This window comes from Colletotrichum scovillei, assembly GCF_011075155.1.
Source record: "Colletotrichum scovillei strain TJNH1 chromosome Unknown Contig00001, whole genome shotgun sequence".
NCBI lineage: Eukaryota > Fungi > Ascomycota > Sordariomycetes > Glomerellales > Glomerellaceae > Colletotrichum > Colletotrichum scovillei.
The window spans coordinates 52,660-73,244 of NW_023336259.1; the positions used below are offsets into that span (position 1 = coordinate 52,660).

Genomic DNA, 20,585 nt, shown 5'->3' on the forward strand with positions numbered 1-20,585 from the left:
GTGTGATATTGAAGCCGAGGAGATTGAAGAACTGCACGCGACGGGAGCTCATTCTGCAGGGTTGAAATCCTTGCCGGAGTCGGATGTCCCGCAACTGAGTCGGCAATCGCATCTTTTTTCCTTTGAGCGAGCTGCGACGCGTTTTGATAGGTTTGCCTGCTAGTCCAAACTGCAAGGAAAAGGAGTTGTCTCAATCTTTCTTGCCTCCAAGTAAGCACAGCGGCCCGATGCCGTTCAGTAGCCTACGGCACAGCAGTCATCTGGACTCAAAAAGTGGTTCATGTCAGCGGCACTTTCGTGCCGAGGGAAGCCAAGACCGGCCAAGAGTAGCCAAGTCCAGGTAAGCTTTTTTGTGACAGGGGCCGGGGGTTAGATGACATTCTCCGCCCAACAGGGCTTGAAGGGTCACATCGCCAGCTCCATGCAACCAACCTGCTTACTCCCTGCGGCCGTTGGTCTTGAATTTGGGATGGCTTCGGAAGCAGGTGAGATGATAATTCAGTCAAAAGAGGGTCATTTGATTCCATCTCAAGTCAGGCTGACGAGGAAATCCTGCCAAGCCGGTCGAAGCCGCCGAGACAGTCTGATCATCAGAGCCTGGATCAACATGTTGAGGGTGTTCATGGGTGAGGTTTTAGCAATCTGCATCCGTAATTCTATCTGAAATGGGCGGTATTCGGCGCTTCATGTACCCATAGCATCAGCTTAATCTCACTGTGCATCAAATGGTCCGCGTCGAAATGCGACTATGACCCCTGCAGCCCGGGGTGGATCAGGAGCCAGCAAGCGAGCACGCTGTTGTTGCCTGTTGATGAACAACACGCCGGTTCTCGATTATCAAGAGCTGAGTTTGGGTTAACACGATTGCAATATTTGTGTCTTGGGAGCTGCCGTCCTGCTCTGGAAACTGGTTCGCTTCAGAGTCACGCATCATTCCAGACTCCAAAGTGTCGTCCAAGGCCGCGGGGATGTTTCCACTCACTCTACTTTACGCCTTCATGGCAGCCATTCCTTTCCTCATTTCAGCCGTTCCTTTAGACTCTAACAACCACGTTGCGCCTATCACTCCTTATTCAATTCCTTCTCTTGACCACCTTCTTACTGGACGAGCCCTTCCGACTGGCACATGCAATGCAGACACTCCATGTGAGAATGCCGCGTGCTGTGGTTCCAATGGGCTTTGCGGCTACTCTCCAACAGAGTGTGGCAAGGGCAATTGCACATCAAATTGTGATGCCAAAGCTCAATGTGGACAGTACGGCAAAGAAGGCTCTCAGGAATGCCCCTTGAGTGTCTGCTGTTCTGAGTTCGGGTAAGTGATAGAGTTGATGAACCTCTACCTTTCCATATCAACCATGCATTCGCTGATCAATATGCATCAGATTCTGTGGTTCTACAAGTGATTTCTGTGGTAAAGGCTGCCAAAAAGATTTCGGCGGCTGTGGAAATGTCACAAGACCATCTTGTTCAGGCAATTCTGTCTCCAAACGCACAATTGGTTACTATGAGGGATGGTCCAACACTCGCAGTTGCCAAGCAGTTTCACCGGAGGACCTCAACCTCAACGGATTCTCTCACATCAACTTTGCATTTGCATTCTTTGACCCACGGACTTTCCAGATTGCTCCCATGGACACCGAGACTGGCAAGCTTTACAGCCGATTCACAGCACTGAAGAAGAACAACGCCGGGTTAGAGGCCTGGATCTCTGTTGGTGGCTGGTCATTCACCGACCCCGGAGCTACCAGGACAGCCTTCAGCGACATGACGAGCACATCTGGTAACAGGCAGAGGTTCATCTCTGGCCTGATTGACTTCATGGAGCACGTAAGATACCATCAACAGTCCAGTCTGAATAGCGTCATTGAAGGGAATGTTTCCTAAGACTGACATCTATGAACTTGTAGTATGGTTTCGACGGTGTTGATCTTGACTGGGAGTACCCTCAAGCCGACGATAGAGGCGGCGTCACAGCAGACAAGAAGAACTACGCTCTTCTTACGAAAGAGCTCAGGGCTGCTTTTGGTGAGATTCCTATCTAGTTTAATGACATTTCGGCTCGACTGACCTCTGCCAGGCTCACGCTACGGGATTTCAATGACGCTGCCGACGTCATACTGGTATCTTCAGCACTTTGATCTTGCATCTATTGCAGCAGATGTCGATTGGTTCAACTTCATGGCTTATGACTGTGAGTCTCACTCAATCTCCAACACGACATTACTCAATCTTGGACTAACATAACTTGGAAGTGCACGGAACTTGGGACGCTGCGTCTAAGTTCGTTGGGCCTTACCTTGCGCCTCATACTAATGTTACTGAGATTGACATGGGTCTCGACCTCCTATGGAGAGCTGGCGTAAAGCCTGCCAAGGTCATTCTGGGCCTCGGATGGTACGGACGCAGCTTCACGCTTTCTGACCCATCTTGCAACAAGCCCAATGGCGTGTGCCAATTCTCTGGTGGTGCCTTGGCAGGACAGTGTTCCAACGCATCGGGCATCTTGACCCTGCAAGAGATCAACGGAGTCATTGACTACAACGGCGTAAAACCCGTGTGGGACAAGGACGCCATGGTGAAATGGATTACCTGGGATGACAATCAGTGGGTCTCGTACGACGACGACGACACTTTTGAACAGAAGCGCAAGTTTGCCAACTCCCGCTGCTTGGGAGGCACAATGGTGAGCAATACTACTGTTCTACCTAGAGTAATTGACAAGCTAATTCAGTGACTTAGGTCTGGGCCATGGATCAAAGAGACCAGGGAGAAGACAATGGATTGGCTCCCGCTTCTGGTGTCACCACTGGTCAGCAAGAAGACGCCCAGGAAATGGCTCAAGGACTTGCCGCCGGAGTTTCATGTTACACGACAGATTGCGGAGCGAGCTGCAAGAAGGGCACTAACCCGGTCACCCAGATGAATGGGCAGCCCGGCATGCTCTCAACCAGTGATCGCTGCGACAAGAACAAGTATCGCACGCTCTGCTGCGATGATGGCACTACCATGGGCACTTGCAAGTGGCGCGGCTACCGCGGTCTAGGTCTGTCATGCATGGGTGGCTGTGATGATGAAGAGACCGAGGTCCTCCAGGATACGAACAACCACAGCAAGAATGGCGACCAGACGTGCACTGGTGGTATTCAGAGTTACTGCTGCAAGGGCTTCGAATCAGCTCCGACGAAAGAAGAGCTAGAGGAGGAAGCCAAAGAAAAGGCCGAGGAGTTGGCCGAAGAGGCGGCTGAGCAAGCAGCTCTCGACATTGCGGCCAAGGCTTTCTGTCGACTCGCTATTCCTGCTCTCTTAGCACCCTTGGAGTTGATTGAGGCTGCGATCCCGATTATTGGTATGTTCCGCGACTTCCATGCCTCTTTCACTTCGCCCCTGCATTTTACATTCTAACGTGGATGATTCTAGGCGAAATTCTGGATATCGCCGAGATCGCCGCGACACCAGCCCTGATTCAACTTTGTACCGACGGCATTGAGAAAGAAGGCAAAGCGGTATTCAAGGTTTTCGGCAAGGAACACTCCGTTTCGTTCAACAAGCCATCCAAGACAGTGTCACGGCCGCCTAAGTCTACTCATGTATGTTTCTTTCACCATCTTTCGTCAAGTTTCCACATGCAGCCAAATGCTAATATTCCGCAGTCACCGGCAAAGACCTCTTCGTGTCCTTCAAACGCTAAGCGTGCGGATGATGGGAGACCCTGCAAGAGACAAAAGCGCTATATGACATCCCATCGAACCAGTGAAATCGTAGTCTCAACCAGCAAGCTTGCAGGCAACGGCTACAAGATTCCTTGCAATGGCAATGGGGGCGTCTATCCGGAGGCTTGCAAGAATTACAAGTCCATTGTGGACAACTACCCTCAGTACAAGACCATTACCTGCCCTTACCGCAAGATCGACGACAAGAAACGCCCCATCACGGGAGTCTTCAACCAACAGCGATCGACAGCCCTCTGGGATCCCGTCATCGCTGCGCCTAACGGATGCTCCCCAGACGAATACCCGCCAGCTGTCATGGCACCTGTGAACGATGGGTACAGCTTGCTCACCTCCATGATCAAGGATAGTGATACAGAGGTACGGAGATTGCTCAGTGCAAAGCCACCCTCGGTAGATGGACAGATGGTTCGCTATCTCGACCTGGTCGACAACCGAGAAGCCGGAAAGATCTTCGACAAGTGCCGTCAGCCGCCTGTGGCCAGTGATATGCATTCGACCACCACCGTCATCAACCCAGATGCCCGAGTGCCCATCGAGTGGCATTTGACAAAGGTGGCACTTTCACGTCTCGTTTGGGAGCTCGACTTTGATGGTCTCCCTGATGACTCTGACGATTATGGTGTCGCGGACAATATCTGTGTGCCGACGATCAACGGAGTGAAGCACCCCGGCTACGCTCTCCTCAACGAGGATGAATATTTTGATACGCACGCCGCAGAGGCAGCTCTGAGAGCTACCTGGCCGAATGGTCCGGCACAGAAGCGTTGGGTTGAGCCAGCAGGCTTAGTGGTGGAGGGCGTTAACTCTACCAGGGTGGCGACTCCAGAGGAGCTGCGCGATCACCTTGGCTTCGATGAGTGCACAGATAGTAGTTGCTCACGAGAGATTGAGAAGCTGAAGGATGTCGCTAGAACGTTCAGGGACAAGGCCGAGAGGGCGGCCAACTCGCCCGCGGAAGCGCCGGCACCTGAGGCAACGCCTGTCCATGAACACAGCGTCGTCCAAGCCGTTCCTCCGAGCCAACCTGGACGGTCGTTTGACTCTGATATTCCTATGTATACTGGTATCTGATATGTTTAGATCTTGACTGTAGATTCTAATACAACTTCACAAACTCTGCTGTTCATACCTCTGCTCGTGACGTGCCTATGCCGCTTGATTGATCCTTACACTAGATTACTGCCTTCTTCAACCATTCCGCTAGTTTCCTGCGGCCCTCCTCGCCATTGTAGTCTTCTGGCCACCCGTTTTGTATCACAATCTCTTGGAGTGCCTCGGAGAAAGGTTAGTCGGGTTCATCGAAACTAGGTGCGCGGCAGCTTACTTCTGTTTCTTCGGCCCAAAGGCCTTGCGACAGGACACCTGGGTGGTCATGACGGGGAAGGCCAAAGTACTGAAATGTCTTGTACTTGTCGATGATTTCTTCTAGCCACGCTTCCAGTGGAAGAGTGATATCATCGCACAGTGTCTCTCTCCACATCCTAGGGTCGCCCTTTTCATATCTCCCTGCTGGTTCGGGGTAAACAGCGCCCGTAATGATGTACTTGGTCACTGTGCCATCCATCGTGTCCAGTATCCATATGTCGCCGTCCCTGTTGACACTCATAGTGAGGGGGATCACCCAAGCTGGAAAGCCTTCAAATGACTGAAGGTCATGGGACAGAGCATGCAGCCATTTGGGCTTGAACACTCCAACGGCTGGTATCAAAGACACGGCGGTAAGGTAGTTGATGGGGAAAGTTTCCGGAGTGATCCAAAGGGGGTTGCCATCAATGTAGGGTAGATGCTTGATTAAGTCTACCACTCGCTCGTTCAAATGTCTCATTCCCGAGGCCGCGAGCGACTCAGGGGTAATTTCTGGCCAACCCCCCGACGGCGCGCGACGAACTAGGGAGGGGTCGATGTGCGGCAGACTTTGGTAGAAAGTCGCAAGAGAGGTGATGATGTTGTCACGGGAATATCGAGGCTGTTGGCCCGGAAGGCGTGGGTCCGATGGAAGATCTCTGGGGTCCGGAATAGCCTCCATCTTGGCATTCGTCTTGGCATTCGGGTGATGGGTGGTGTGAAAGAGTGATCGGGAGAGAGTGCTTGTTCAATCAAGAAACCCCGCGCATCCTGCAGCTTAGTAAGCCTCCAGGATGATGATCAAAATGTCTCCCCCTGGCCTCCTGTTTGTGGACATGCTGGCGCTTAGGTAATGTGAGAATACAGCTTCATTCAAGGGTGAACAGTAAACGGTCTTTTTCTTTCGACTAACACCTTACCTGCAAAAATATCATGGCCACAAACAAGACGCATACTCGGGATATTTCCCCGGCACGCCATAAATCTGACTCATATCGTCACTGAGCATCTGCGGCCCCTTCAAGAACGAGTCCTTCTCCTTAGGAATCTCCTTGGAAAAGAGATGCCTCTTCAGTGCGACGTTCCATGCAAAACTCGAGTGTCCCACGCCTCCAAACTGCGCCGCTCCCAACATGACCAGAAAGTCAATCATTCCTTTCTGATCCCACGTCAACGCATCTAGCCTCTTGCGGTTCTTCCCCGTCAGCAGGTCCTGCTTCGTCACGACCCGTACCCCACGCGGCACGGCGTCTTCCTCGAGCATCGCCACCTGTGTCTCATTCCCGGACGCGACGTACATGACTGACAGACCCGCTCGACTCGCCTGGTCAAAGAATGCGTTCGTCTGCTTGCTGTACTCGGACCACTCCCACGTCGGGTCCGCCGGATTCCAGTTGTCTAGAGCGTCCTTCTCAGTGCGCAGGTGCGCGCCGAAGAAATGCTTGTTGATGCTGAGGATCGTGGCGCTCGCGAGCTGCCGAACATCCGCGCGGAACTCGAGGATGGTACCAAAGGTGTTTGCGAAGACCTCGCCATCGCTATGGATCGGGTAGGTGAGGTACGACCGGCCGAGGTCCACCATCATCGGGCCCTCTGTGAGGCGCCCTGTCGGCGCGGCGTCAGTGGTGTTGTTGATGTCTTCGAGCCACCGGTATAGTTGCGACCGCCACTTTTGCGGGCGCTCGATGCCCGTGCTGGCGATGTGCTCCTCATCGACGAGGGATTCTGGGAAGAGGCCGAGAGACCATGTTCGCGCTGGTCCAAGAGATTCGTAGACCTCGTCGGTGTCGTTGTAGAGGCGCAGCTGTGGGCACGAGAGATGCAGCGAGTCGATGAAGTGTTGCCTGTCGAAGAGGTACTCCATCTCCTGCCGCCGTCCCGTCCGGATGTGAGAGATGTCCGAGTCGTTGCGCTTGAAGATGCGCGGCATGACCAATGAGCCTCCAGCCAGCATCGTATATCGTACACAGTTCAAGATCGAGTTACGGATGTTTCCGATCCCGCCGACGTTGTTGTCGCATGTGAACACAACTTGCATCGCCTTCCCTGCATCCCACTCTGTCCTGTCGCAAACCCCCCGGATGACATCCGAATTGACCGGCTCAAAGTCAAAGATGTCCTGGTGGGCTAGTCGCGGAATCCACGGCACCATGCTCGAATCCATGCCCACGCGATCGAGGCCCAGCTGCTCACGGAACACCCACAAGAATAGGAAAAAGACGCTTACTGCAGCCGCATTGGTGAAGCGGCCGAAGCGCCGTTTCGGGTACCTTCCGACGATGCCCATGATGTGGTTATTGTGGGTAGACCTGCGATTCAAGCGGCCTCTAGAAAGGATCCCCATGGGGAAAGAGAAAAGGCTTTGGGTGAGGTTTTGAGAGTTTTCCTTCGAGGGAGTGTTCATCCCTTGTATGCCAGCGCTGCGTTCCAGAGCATCGCCCAAGGGTTGTGGCTCACCCCTTTCATGATTAGAACAGACGCGTTGTTGGTGACTTATCGCGTTTTTCTCAATGAACATACATGGTTAGCTTAGTTGTCGCTGTCGTAGATCCCACCGCCGTCACATCAATAGTTCAGCCCCAAGCGGAAGCTAAATCAGGCCGCTCGGACCCTGCTGAATTCGGGGCCGGATAGCCCTTCGAAGAATTTCAGATAAGCGAAGCAACAAAATCATTGCTCTTTGTCGAGTTTTTCCGGGAGCACTGCTTTCTGGAATGCTAAGAGCAGGCAGGTGTAGTCGCCCGCGTGTTACCCCTTACAGGAAAACGGTCATATTTCATCCCTTTTGTCCTACCTCATAGATGCTGTGAGACTGATCGCATCTGATTCGAGAGCAATATTGCAAGGAAACCTAGCCAGCCTAAACCCAATCATGCGCTTCCACTTCCAGAGGGAGGGGCAGACAGCATTGTCGTACAAAATTGATCTATTCGTTCTCACTTACACAATGCATTCAGCTTCACCAACATCGAGACCAGATGACGAAATCGTCGCACATCAGCCTTGGAATAAATCCTTGCCAGCACACACGAACAACATCCTTTGTTTACACGAAAATCTGGAATCGTCCATCAATCTAGAAACAGTAATTGAATCTAGAAAACATTCGGGGCATGACGTCTTCTGGTGCTTGCGGGGGTCAGATCCAGGTTTCCTACTTCTCTCCAGGTTCGGCATCATTCCTCCTTGGGCCTCAGCACAACGTTGCGCCTCAAGTAAACGCTAGATCGGATTGATTGACAATGCAGTAATGCCGAGCCCTTTATTTCTTTCGGGATAATCAACTAGAGAACCTCTCTAACTTGCTCGACAAGCTCTCTGGCAACTTACAAGACAATGGTGAGTGTTTCTACAACCATTCAATGCCGACAAGTCAGTGGCACTGAGCTTTGATTGGCTACTATGTTTTATGAATCTTTCAGAGGAAAGACGCCGAAGGCGTCCAGAACTGGCTTTTCTCCCATCCATGCGCCGTCAGCCAGTCAGAGAATGTCTTCATCAGCCAAAGACATGATTTGATATGCTCTTTGCTTAGTACCTTATTTAGCAATATGTCACTCCACGTTCACAAGACGGAAGCTCCTGAGAAGAGCAATTGAGCGACTGGCTGCGGCCTTTCAACATGCCGTCGGCGGCGGCGTGCTCAGGCCTCGGTCACGTTGCAAACGCCGATGCTGACTCGAGAACCAGAGTGGAGACTTTAATGACCCGAAGCTGGTTCACAGTCGCAATGGAAGAGTCGAAAGGCTGATATGTCCACCGCGGCGATGGTTACAGCCAGTCCCCTTGTTCTCGTGGCACCGCTGCGGTCAAGTCTTCTGGTCTGTTGTTCGTCTTAGGCGCTTCCGGCGTCCGAAGCGCCTTTGTTGCATTGCTCCTTGCCTGTGTTTCAAAAGTGGCCGTCGCGGAGCCAGTCGACATACTTCGAGTCACAACCCCGCGTGAGTGGCTTTCGGGACGCCCTTTTGGATTTTGCTGAGTCTTATTCTGACAATGTGAATACACGGCGATGTTGGTGGTGTGGTCTTCATGCATGTTGCAGATAGCCCACGTTAGAACTTGGGTCGCCTTAGTGTCATATGCATGCAGCTTTCTTTACTGGGTACCTTTAGTGAGGTATGATTTCTCTACGGTCTCGATATAGGTGCGAGCACCGCCTATCGGAATCAATTTGATGCCAGTTTCCCGCACTTTTTGTCATCACCTCAGATTAGTCAACAGGTGTCAAGAAAGATATAGATGACTTAGTCCAGGAACATCTGCTTCGGTATCCACTCCCGAAACCTAGAAACCATGCGCTACCGCGGGCCTTGCTCGGCACTGTGCCGATGGGCTGAGGATCGTCACCAGGGGACCCCATTCTTCAATGCTTCCAGAATCGAGCTGATGCTCCGTCTGTTGCACTTCAGATCGTTCGAATAGTCAATCTTGCAGGACTGAAGTATAGGATCGGACACTATTGCAACACAATTCTGAGTTCTGGGCGATTGAGAGATCACTGTCCTTTCAAGATTATCGTTCCCTTCGAGGCAGCACCAGAAGGACACTGAGTATTCGAAATCCAAGTAATCCCGTCGGCTTTACAAGTAGGACATTATGAGTAAAACGCTCACTAAACCATTGGTCATTCCCTAATCCGACTGCGACTTCCCAGTTCTGGTCATTGCCAATGGTATTGAGCAGGGATCAACAAGGGTCTATAGTATTAGAGTTTCTTAGCATTGAGGCACATGGCGCAGTTTGGATGAACTCCTATCAGTGTTGCAACCTGCTATTTCTCCTACCAAGAGCCATTTAATCTATCTGATTATCGGCATTTCTTTCCTCTGCACTCCGCCTCGTGTATAAGATCATTCCGATCGACACCCTCGAGAACATCGCTGTACACATCTACCACACGGGAAAACAAAACACGTCAAAAGATCGCAACACACAAAACCACAGCACAATGCGTACATCTTCATTACTCGCTCTCGGCGTCAGCGCCCTCGCCTGGACAACAAGCGCCCTCGCGCCGCGTCAAGGCTCCGCGCCGTACTGCCCTCCTCGTCCGGCAACACCAGAGCAGCAAAAGGTCATTCTCGGAGAATTCATGCAAGCCTTCTACGAAGAACGAAACGCAACCAAGGCCCTCCTCAACCACGTCGCCGAAGACTACATCCAGCACAACCCTGGCGCTCTCTCCGGTCGCGCGAACTCTCTTGCCGTCCTCGAGCCTTTCATCTCTCCGAACACGGTCAACTACACCATCATGAACAAGAACTTCCAGGACAACATCGCATTTATTCACTACCGCATGGATCTCGTGGGTGGAGGGCAGCCGTTTGCCGTGGTGGACGTTTTCAGATTCAACGGGACTTGCGTTATGGAACATTGGGACGTGGCGCAGCAGCGGACTGCCAACTCAACGAATCCGATTGCTTTGTTTTAGACCATGCGGGAGTTGCGACGTTCATGACAGTCAGCATATAGAGAATATCCAACCACCAAAATTGGCTCATTTACTTGCGATGAAGCTCGTCAACTCGCTCGCGATCGGACGATACAATGCGTTTTAGAGAGGCCAAATGACTGCACCGCCCGCAAACTCGTGATTTCTAGTTCGATCTCGTTAGACACTCGCTGCCGTGCTTTTCCTCTTTCCTCGTTTAAATGACTATTTAGCAATGATCGCGGGCCATTGATATCGAACAGGTACCAATGCTGCTTGTCACGTACAATCCTTTGAGGAACTCGTCCACAAAGGCGAGGCCCGAGAGCCGAGAGGTGGGGAGAGCGGTGGGAGTCTCGGCCTCCGTGCCGGCCTGATTGCCGGAAGAGGAAGGTAGGAACGGAAGGACAGCAGACGGACGAGCGTGTCTATTCGCTCCGAGTCTCAAGCCGTCGCCGGAGTGTACCCCTATTCCATGCATACGAGTGGGCGCGATCTTGAACCTCCATGTCTGCTTACCTGATTCAGACATCCAGTGACATGGGACAAGTGGTAAGCGTATGTGATATGATGTCTTTATGGCTCAAACTATGTTGAAGTGGGTATAGATAGTAACATCAAACTAGAAAAGGAGACCTCGCTGGTGTAGTCAGTCAATAAGATATCGGCTGGTTATCGCGTATCCTCCCATATCACAATGCGCCTAAAAGCCCAAACATGTACGCACATTCATTTCCAATGAGCCCGCGTTTTGTAAACCTTTGCGATTTGCCCCTTTGTGGAGTTTCTACTCCTCCCTATGAGACCTTGAGTTCCAACAATAGTCGTACTGTTGACGTCGAAACAATTGGTCGTGATGCTACCGGCACAAAAATCGTAGAGTTTCCTCTTCGTGAGATTGCAGTATTTCCTGTCGACAAACGAGACGATGTCATACCCGACTGAGTTGGGGTGTTCGCAGATCTCCCGAGCCGTCTGACCCGGTATCTCGGTCAAGATTAGGTGATCAGGATCCATGTTTGAACCTTGTCTCTTACTCAGGCGCGTGGAGTGAGTTCTCCTCCTTTTTCGATACTGCTTTTCCGATTCGCCCTGTTGCACGTATACGTCCTTATTGTACTTGAAGCGATCTAGGGCTTCGATGGGATTTTCATTTGTACCTTCAAGTTTCGGGTTGATGGAATCCTTGTTGTACTTCAGAACTGGGTAGAAGAATGGTACAACGCCGTCTGGTATGAGATGCTTCCAGAAAGAGTACCGAGGTGTGCTTTTACACAGGTATGACAACTCGCTATTGTACAATTTCAACTTATCAGGCGAAGGCAGCATGTCTCTGAGGTGAAAACTCATAGCCCTGGCGTTGAAGTTGGGATGGGAGTGATCTGAGTCCAACCATACACACTTGGTCATGAGGTTACCACCCTTGAACTTCCGTTGGCTGTAGTACCATGCTTGACCGCATTTGTATCCAGTATCTCCGTAGACCGTCCCACTGAGTCGGCCGTTGGAAACTTGGACCATTGCAATGCATGTTGCGTCGGTATCGTGACTCAACATGACATATTGGGGATCAGATATCTGCCCGTTGTTCTCATCGTTCGGTATCTTGACGGTTCGCTCGCTGCTCTGTGCTACCTTGTCGCCTAGCTTGGTGCGGTATCGTCCTATTCTGTTGCCATTATCGTCCCAAATGGCAACATCAGGAAAGACACCGCCAGCATCCTTGAGATCGCCTCCTGCTCCCGTCACCACGGTCACCCAAGTTTCCGCGATAGGTTTCTCGGGAATAGCTTCTTTGATAATGAAGGCTGCGGGCATAAAGGTTCCAACAGTATTGAGTGTGAATCCAAGGTGGCTGTTCACCCATGTCGTCAGCAGTGCCATGGCAGCCCCAGGGTCCAAGTTTGCAGGATTGGCGGGTTGGTTTTGAGTCGTACCAAGAGCTCAGAAAGATCGACTGCAATGAGCCGAAATGCTGTAGAAGGAGGTCGGAGGCTTAATACCCGCAGTCTTGCAGTAACTTTCCGTGTTGGACACACTCGTCAAGTATTAATCTGGTCGATGAGACCTTGGAGTACACGAGTAATGGTCCTGCTCAATGGAAGGTCTTCCAATTTCCGTCAAAGACAGTTACGTATCATTGCAGATTCTATGGTACGAACCTTCGTTACGCGACGGATTCTGTATTACGTGGTAAGAGAACATTCAAGTGTCAACTGCAATCGGTTTGCCGGCCACACTAGACAGTGTGCATATGGAACTAATTGTCTACAAAGTTACATGTCCATCCGTTTCAATGAACCCTGCATTGTGTGACAATCCAAGGGCTTTTACTTGAAGGTAGGGGGCTCTACTATCCCTTTCATATCACCAGAGTGTGTTGTGCCTTTATCTACTAGTACGTAATGTAGGGCCGTGCCAAGGGACTCGTACACGTGACACTTTCAGTTTGGTGCATGAGATTAGTTCAATTTGATGTGAGAAATGGAACGGGCTTTTGCTTCTGAGTCTTGCATGTTCCCAAAGATAGTGGCATATTGCGGAGAAAGAATGAGACGAATGTAGAGAACGAAAGTTGATTAAATTAAATATGTGATAGAAATCCCCCACTCTAGTTGCCATGACCTTGAAATGTACAGTATTAACGAATGAAGTGACCAACAATTCGGACTATGCAAAGTCTACAACCAACACCATATTCTAGATTAATGAGCGAATAGCAGGCGAATCTGTCAAAAAACCCGCTTATTTGGAGCAGAAGGACCAGGAGCTCTCAATGCTCCAGGAGAATCCAGCGGAGAAAGAAGGAGTGTAAGAAGCAGCAGAGGGGTTGTACTGCTGAGTGAAGAGACTGCAGTAGGTACCCTTGGCAATACCGTTCTGTTTGACCATGAAGGCGTTGAAGAAGTTGCACTTCAGAGGGCTGTAGCCGAGGAAGCTGGCCCAGGAGCTGAGGCCGACAGACTTGGAGTTCTGGGCGTTCTGGGCAGCGGCGTAGGTAGCGCAGAGGCTGGCATCGAACGGACCGGGGAAGAACTTCTGTCCCATGCAGGTGCTGGGGTGGGAGTGGACGACACCGCCGCAGCCCTGGGGGTTGGTCCAGCCGGAGGGAGTGGTGGGAGTGGTGGTGTTGGTCTTCTCGTAGCCGTTGGAGCCGGTGATCACGACCTGGAAGCCATCACGAGTCTGGCCGGTGTTGACAGCAGCAGCCTTGTCGACGCCGGAGCCCCAGAGAGTGCACTTGTAGTTGGAGATGGAGGCAGGGTTGGTGCAAGAGCAGCCGGAGGGGTTGATGGAGGGGTCACGCTCGACGTAGATGTTGATACCGGTGCACAGGTTGGTGGCGTCACACTTGGCAGCGCAGGCGGCGACGTCGTAGCTCTTGAGGGTGTAGAGACCGAGGTAGCTGTTGGCGTTGACAGCAGCGCTCAGGTCCTTGAAGGTGTTGGCGTATCCGGAGGGGTTGGCGGCCGACTGAGCCTCCTTGTGGAACTGGGCGAAAGACTGGAAAGCCTCGACGGTGTCGGGCTGGACCTGAGTACCGTATCCATCGGGCTGGACAGCGCAAGGGTCCTCAGGGTTGATGAATCCGCAGTAAGTGCCAACCTCGAAAGGTTCAGCGCAACCAGAAGCAGTGGTGAACGCGAAGGTGTTGGTCCAGCTGACCGGGGTGCAGGTCGAAGGCGCGGTGGGAGCAGTGGTGATGGTAGCGGCAGTGGCAGTGGTCACGGCCGTAGTTGTGACAGGAGCGGTCGTCTTGGGAGTGGTGACGGCAGCGGGAGTGGTGGAAGTAGTGCAGATCGAGGTAGTCTTGGCGGACGAAGTGGTGGAGGGAGATCCCCAGCAGAAGCCAAAGAAGCAGAAAGTGCGCTTGTCGAGGCCACGAGCCGCGACGGACTGAGTGGCACTGGCAGAAGCGACGCCGGTGACAGCGGCGGCGGCAGATTGAGATGCAGCAGCCGCGTCGTAGACGCCAGTCTGGCCAGTGGCCAGGGCAGGAGGTCCAGTCAGGGTGGGTGCAGCGGCACCCATGATGGCATCGAAGTCCATGGGCGCGGTGGTGGTGGGCGCGGCCGACGCGAGAGCCGCGAGGGCGATGATGTTCAAGGAGTAACGCATGTTGATGATACGAGGCTCGCGTTGAGCTGGAAGCAGAAAGTTTGAATGAATGTTGTTGAAGGAGATACTCTGGCTCAGAAGAGAATGTGATGCTCAAGGTGAGAAGTGATCGAAGCTGCTGAGATGAGGAGAGAATAACTAAATGAGCCTGGACATGAGGGCTGGTTATATACAGTTGTTGTTGTTGCGATCATATGTGGCGGCGTATCTTGACATCGCGGGTTTAGACCACATTGAGCTGACATTTCTTCTTTGGAGCGTATTACGGCACCCGTTGGCCGACTGGCGCCTCGTACAAGCTCTGAGCACCTCCCAGAAGTGTGGTCCATCGTATCCGTAGTTCAGGTTGCCAGAGGTCAGAGCTCTTAGTGAACGGTGAGACCGATCTCCGTGCAGTCCAATCCGTAGTGTCGGCAACTTGATCGGAGTCGAGAAAGGCCAGTGTAAGTGAGGTCCACATCGTCACTCTCCTGAAGCACCGTCCCGCTTACTGCGTTCGCGATTCGCGAGTAACGGCAGTCTGGGGCAGCGGGTATGTCGATCCCACAAAGAAAGTGGAATGTTTCAAGAGGTGCTCTATTGGGATCTGGAAACTTTTCCTTTGTTGCCCTATCCCTGATTCATTGATCGAGCCAACTGTGAAGCGGCTCTAAATGGATGGCTTTGTCCCAATTAGTCCCGAAAACGCCAGAGCGGGTAACTCGGGATCTCCTGTAGCGCTTTGATCCTTGTTCCTGTAAGCTAGACCTAGTCTAGGTCGACCGAGCATGATATGACCCCATTAGCTAGCCGTTAGACAGACGCTGCATCAATTAGCATCTTTCAGGTGAGCTGAGGTTCTATGAGGAGAATGGCCGACTGAGTGCAAAGGTGGGCATCATCAGATCAACCGCGAGGGAGGGTGGAGTCACTTGTGAGTCTCGCCCGTTCTACCTAAACGGTGCAGATACGATTATGCACACATCCACTTCTCGACTATGAGACTCCGTGTAACTCTGACCGGTCAAGGCGATAAACTACACTCAAAAGCCTAAAACGGCTTTTTGCAGCCGACTATCTCTGCGCGTTGCTGAGCTTCAGGGTCATGTGTTGGGCTTGCGGCCGCAACCTGAAGGCCCATGTTCGTTGTTTACCCGCGTGTAAGTGACAGCAAGTAAACATTGTTTGTGCAAAATCCGAGGTATTGGCATCCGTGCCAAGCATGTCAGCGTGCACGGCGAGCTGGCTGCCGATGGCGCCCAGCGAAGCCAAGAGTCGGGGTCTTCTTGTGGCTTTGATGCTCGACGGGCCGTCGTCGTCCCAGTGATGAACACGCGTCAGCGACCGTGCAACAGAAGCCCTCGGAAATCGGGATGACGACTCGGATTCAATGGTCTGTGAAAGCTGCCACAATGGCAGCTGATTTCTTTCATCGAGTAAGGTAGCTTGGCCAGCTGTGTTGATGTTGACCGAAGCTAGACCACATTCATCGTAGTTGCATGGCAAGCCACCACGCTATCTATATTTTTGGCAATTTTGGTCAGGTACCATTGCTAGTTTTTCTCCTTTTTCTGCGGTGCAGTGTAACAATGAACGTATGGTCCGACCAGGATTCACCAGATCTTTTGAGAATCAATTTACGCTACTGGTTCCTGCAGTAGCCCAGAGGCAAATGCACATTAACAAGTTCAAGGTTCGGTCTTCTGCATCATTCATGCTCGATGACCCCACAAGCCCCTTTGTTTTCACAGACCAAGTCCCTCTATTAGGTAACGCCAAACCTCAAATATGTTTTCCGATGGCAGCAGTGATGATGGACTTGACCTATCGGCTCACTAATCATCTGAGCAAGTCTCCTTCTGAGGATGGATGACTTCTCTCGATGCCTCCTCTCTAGGTAGGTCGGAGTTGACGATTGATGGTTCTCCTTAGCCTCGAGAACATCACAATTGGCTTCTGTCATTACGTCGCGCGAGGCTAGGACTTGGCAGCGTGTGCCATTGTCAGACTATTCTAGTTGTCAAGTTGAGTCGACTTGCAGACCCTGTTAGGCTTGGACATTTCGCGGAACTTACCACCACTGTCACGACTGCACGACACTCCCGGTGGGCTGGTTTTGACAGTGACAAATTTTGCCAAGCGTTCTGACTTTAGTTATTGATGGTCATGTCGGCCCGATGACCTAGCACCAAACCTTGTGCAAAGTTGCAAACTGAAAACAGGAAATCAATGGCAGTGGTGCAAATAGAAGCCGGACCCTTCATGAAGTCAAATGGGATTTCATATTTCCAGTGAACAGAAAGGCTCTTGTTTCGTCTCGTTGCAATTCGCTTGCTGCGATCACTCTTCCCCTCAACCCACCGAGAGATGAATAGTTCAGTACTACGGGAAATCCTCTCTTATGCCTTGAAGCATCTCTCTTCGATCTAGCTGAATTTTCAGTGGCATTTGCTGCTATCACTAGCTCGAGAGTGAAAGAAGTCGAGTGCAGAGTACGTTGGCATATCAGAATATACCTGAACCACCCAGCGAGCTTATCCGATTAGGTCTGCGTCAACTCCGAAGGCCCTGTAAAGCTGTCATAAGTTCCACAAAATGATTGCTTGAAAAAAGGTTAGAAGTTCAAGGGCTACAATGAATGCATTGTTGATGATCCTCAGATTTCAGACTGTGCTGAATGGTCTGCGAGTGCGGGCATAGGATGGGCGTCAGAGAGGACTTTGAATCTTACATTTATCAACAAATAGGTAGGTACATTGGTTGTAAATCTGAATGGCATAATTCTACCTCAGGGCTTATGCGACTGGGGTACTTCGCGTTGAGCCTGCTGCCTACTGCACAGCTACCCCGCATCTTGACCTTCTTTTTTCCAACTGCACGCCTTTGAATTCGACTGTGGATTGTACATACTGGATACTACCCTCGCTAAGTTTCTCTTACCACTGGAGCACAGAGTCTTTACCACCATGAGCGATCAAGATTCTAAAGAACCCCAATACAACGTATCAATATGTGCGGTGGAACCCAGTGACATCGATGACCTTGTCGCGATCCACACTGCCGCGTTCAGATCCGACCGGTTTTCGAATTTAATGCTTCTGGGTCGTGAAGAAGGCGCCCATCAAAACCTTATGCGCAAGTCGATCCTTCACTGGCTATCGAACCCCTCTACTACCAAGATCTTCAAAGCGTTCGAGGGGAATGGAAACATCCTCGGCTGGTCGTGTTGGGTTGCGAAGGAACTGGAACGCAAGAACCCGGAGGAGAACAAGTCCTCTGAGGCACCCTCTGATCCAAACCATCGCGAGGAGAAAGCACGCCCTGCCGATGATGCTCCTCAAGACCCTGCGCGAGTGTTGGGTGAGATCATGCATAAAGAGATGACTTCATGGGAATCTCGACACATGGGAGGGTCCGAGTACATGGTTCTGCAAGCCTTGGCGACGCATCCTGAGTCCCAAGGCCGGGGTATCGGGACCAGGTTGGTTCAGCATGGACTTGAGGAAATAAAGTCGCAGAGTCTTGCATGTTGGATCCATGCATCCCCCTCAAGTTACAGGCTTTACGAAAAGGCTGGGTTTCAAGAGGTTGGGAAGAGTGACTATGATCTTGCCGAGTGGGCACCGGTAGGGACAGGCGGTGAACTTGGCTGGGGGACATATACGTTTCGGTATATGCTTCGCTCTCCAAAAGTGTAATTCTGCCGAACGCATTCTCATGACAATGGAAGTATGTTCGTAAACTGAATGTATCAGGTTGTGTGTGGTATTGGACCAAAAAAATGAAATCCCAGCTGTGGCAGAAAAGAACAAAAACCACAACTCTAGTGATGGTGCTCCAAAGACGTGAAGGTGAACTAAACCAGTCCTCTTCTGTTGTTTATGGTCGAGTCCCAAGGACTAAGATAACTCAGTTATACTGCATTAAGCCATTCTGCTTTTTCAGTGCGTGCTAGTAATTCCACACGAAATGCTACTTATCCCATTAACTGTGGAATGGCGTATGTTTAACAATCTCCATATGTTCTCTAACTTCCTTGCATTGTTTTTAAGTAAGGATATGGCAGGAGTAGGCTCGTATAAACGTTTCCTTTGTCCCTACTCTGAATATATACAAGTATCATTTTAGTGACGCTATTCTACGGTAGATGAGATAGGGCTCAGCCGTTGAGACGTGTAAAACTGCCCGTCCCTTATCAATCTTGAATCCACTGATCTACCATACGAAAACTATCTTGATAAGTGTTTTGTGAAGTTAAATTCTCGAGAGCTTGGTTCCGCTAAAAGTCGAAACTGAACTTAACGTTAAGTAAATCCATGGAACTTGAACAGCTCGTCAAAAAAGCTCATGCCAGAATGTTCGATAGACACCAAAATTCTTGTACTAAGTCACACCAGAACTCGGCTACACCCATGTAGATATTTAACTTCCTCGCTACCTCCTCATCCTAACATCCAATGCTCCGCCAGGTACAATGTTGTGGAACCTCTGGCCTGTTCAAAGTACCGCCTTCATCCTTGCTAGATATCGTAGTAGAGAGTATATCCTTCTAACGCGTGTACTAATATCACAATAGTCGCTAGCGCTTACACCTGGCTGCCTAAAGCAACGCACTTAGCCACCTGTTATTTACTTGACGAGACCCGCGTCATTGATGTGACCAGAACGGGATCTTCAACTTCATACGGCACTTTCGCTCATTTCTTTTCTCCGGAATTTCATGATGGGGGACATGCTGGCTTGGTACATTGTCATTTTCTTAGGATCGGCTATTTTGACAGCTGGCTCCATATACAACTCCGAATTCATCACCAACCCGACCACATCGTTCCTCGTTCACCTCACCACCAGCATCGTCCTCTACTTCACCTCCCTCACCGGCCTTGCTCTCACCGCAATCGAAGACTGGAGACTCCAAGCCCGCATCGGACGGAAGAAAGGCCGCGGCCTCGAGCCCTTTCGATTCTTCCCCAAAGAGCATGCAGTCTTCGTGACGCGGGCGACGGGCCTGGCGGCGGGCGCCTACGTCATGGCGCTCCCGCTGCTCATGCCGACAGACGACGTGATTGCCCAGGTCTGCCTGCGCATACCGACATTTTTCTACGCGTGCAAGTGCTGGGACTTGACAGGCGCGCGAGTGAGAAAGCCTCCTGTCCCACGGGATGGGAAAGAGGAAGTGGTCTACGGGCTGACGAGCTGGAGACCTGTTGCTTCGTATGTCTGGCGGCTTGGGTCGGAGACTAGGTATGCGTCTTTCAACATCGCTGTGGACGAGTCGAAGCGAAAGAACATCCCAAAAAGCGCGTTCTGGACTTACGTTCCGCTGCTTGTCGTCCCTCTGACATATCTCTTTCCGATCACGGAGCTCAAGATCATGTGTGGCCTGCTTGCTATCCAACATGGACTAGAGGGCATTCACTTCATATTCCATCCCCACTGCCCCAACAAGCTCTTCTTCCAGCCGTGGGCAGCAGACAGTTTCTCCAGCTTCTGGGCCATTCATTGGCACCACGGGGCACAGCCATTCCTTCAACACCTAGGGTACGTTCCCGCCAGAGCCCTCTTCACACGTCTATTTGGGAAAAATACTGGCAAGGCCGCCGGTGTACTCGCGGCTTTTAGTCTCAGCGGAGTTTGGCATGCCTGGTGTGGGGTCGTCTTGACACTGGACGAGTATGCGTGGGTACAGGCTGTGGGCCTGTGGACTGTGTTCATGGTGCAAGGCTTTGGTTGCCTGTTCGAGCGCTGGCTTCTCCAGAATGAGAGCTGGAGGACAGGACGTAGGAGACAGATGTTGACGGCCCTGTGTTGGATGGCTTCGGTGGAGTCGGCGGCGTTTTGGTTGAGGTACGGAGAGGCACGGGCGAAGAGACCTCAGGGCTGGACTACGTTCTGAGATATGGGGTCAAGGGTCAGGGGCGATAAACCGATAGAGAGCATCCATAGAGGCGGGTAAGCGTATGAACTCTTGTCAAGAGCAG

At 51.6% G+C, this 20,585-nt stretch overlaps 8 protein-coding genes across 8 annotated transcripts; 4 read left to right on the forward strand and 4 right to left on the reverse strand.

Moving 5' to 3' along the window:
• Positions 1-968: 968 nt before the first annotated feature.
• Positions 969-4,802, forward strand: HER10_EVM0000679 (putative glycosyl hydrolase family 18; the record flags this gene model as incomplete). Its single annotated transcript, XM_035470449.1, has 7 exons — positions 969-1,312; positions 1,383-1,827; positions 1,908-2,025; positions 2,078-2,191; positions 2,253-2,683; positions 2,740-3,346; positions 3,418-4,802. The coding sequence occupies 7 exons, from the start codon at positions 969-971 to the stop codon at positions 4,800-4,802; spliced, it is 3,444 nt and encodes a 1,147-aa protein (XP_035337920.1).
• A 63-nt stretch (positions 4,803-4,865) lies between these two features.
• Positions 4,866-5,782, reverse strand: HER10_EVM0013310 (uncharacterized protein). Its single transcript, XM_035482672.1, has 2 exons — positions 5,056-5,782; positions 4,866-5,004 (listed from the first exon to the last, which is right to left on the reverse strand). Exons 1-2 carry the CDS (start codon positions 5,755-5,757, stop codon positions 4,903-4,905), a joined length of 804 nt encoding a protein of 267 aa, XP_035339094.1. The 5' UTR covers positions 5,758-5,782; the 3' UTR covers positions 4,866-4,902.
• A 224-nt stretch (positions 5,783-6,006) lies between these two features.
• HER10_EVM0008787 (uncharacterized protein) lies at positions 6,007-7,426 on the reverse strand (the record flags this gene model as incomplete). Its single annotated transcript, XM_035478296.1, has 1 exon — positions 6,007-7,426. Exon 1 carries the CDS (start codon positions 7,417-7,419, stop codon positions 6,007-6,009), a length of 1,413 nt encoding a protein of 470 aa, XP_035338686.1. The 5' UTR covers positions 7,420-7,426.
• A 2,597-nt stretch (positions 7,427-10,023) lies between these two features.
• Positions 10,024-10,506, forward strand: HER10_EVM0000218 (uncharacterized protein; the record flags this gene model as incomplete). The annotated part of the gene is made up of 1 exon (XM_035470011.1): positions 10,024-10,506. The coding sequence occupies one exon, from the start codon at positions 10,024-10,026 to the stop codon at positions 10,504-10,506; it is 483 nt and encodes a 160-aa protein (XP_035337896.1).
• Positions 10,507-11,235: 729 nt separating this feature from the next.
• HER10_EVM0010837 (uncharacterized protein) lies at positions 11,236-12,390 on the reverse strand (the record flags this gene model as incomplete). Its single annotated transcript, XM_035480285.1, has 1 exon — positions 11,236-12,390. One exon carries the CDS (start codon positions 12,388-12,390, stop codon positions 11,236-11,238), a length of 1,155 nt encoding a protein of 384 aa, XP_035338872.1.
• A 570-nt stretch (positions 12,391-12,960) lies between these two features.
• Positions 12,961-15,170, reverse strand: HER10_EVM0010228 (uncharacterized protein). Its single transcript, XM_035479695.1, has one exon. The coding sequence runs from the start codon at positions 14,623-14,625 to the stop codon at positions 13,252-13,254; it is 1,374 nt and encodes a 457-aa protein (XP_035338822.1). The 5' UTR covers positions 14,626-15,170; the 3' UTR covers positions 12,961-13,251.
• Positions 15,171-17,570: 2,400 nt separating this feature from the next.
• HER10_EVM0000720 (acetyltransferase) lies at positions 17,571-18,302 on the forward strand (the record flags this gene model as incomplete). Its single annotated transcript, XM_035470489.1, has 1 exon — positions 17,571-18,302. The coding sequence occupies one exon, from the start codon at positions 17,571-17,573 to the stop codon at positions 18,300-18,302; it is 732 nt and encodes a 243-aa protein (XP_035337926.1).
• A 954-nt stretch (positions 18,303-19,256) lies between these two features.
• HER10_EVM0007316 (uncharacterized protein) lies at positions 19,257-20,585 on the forward strand. The gene has a single exon (XM_035476875.1). The coding sequence runs from the start codon at positions 19,325-19,327 to the stop codon at positions 20,498-20,500; it is 1,176 nt and encodes a 391-aa protein (XP_035338545.1). The 5' UTR covers positions 19,257-19,324; the 3' UTR covers positions 20,501-20,585.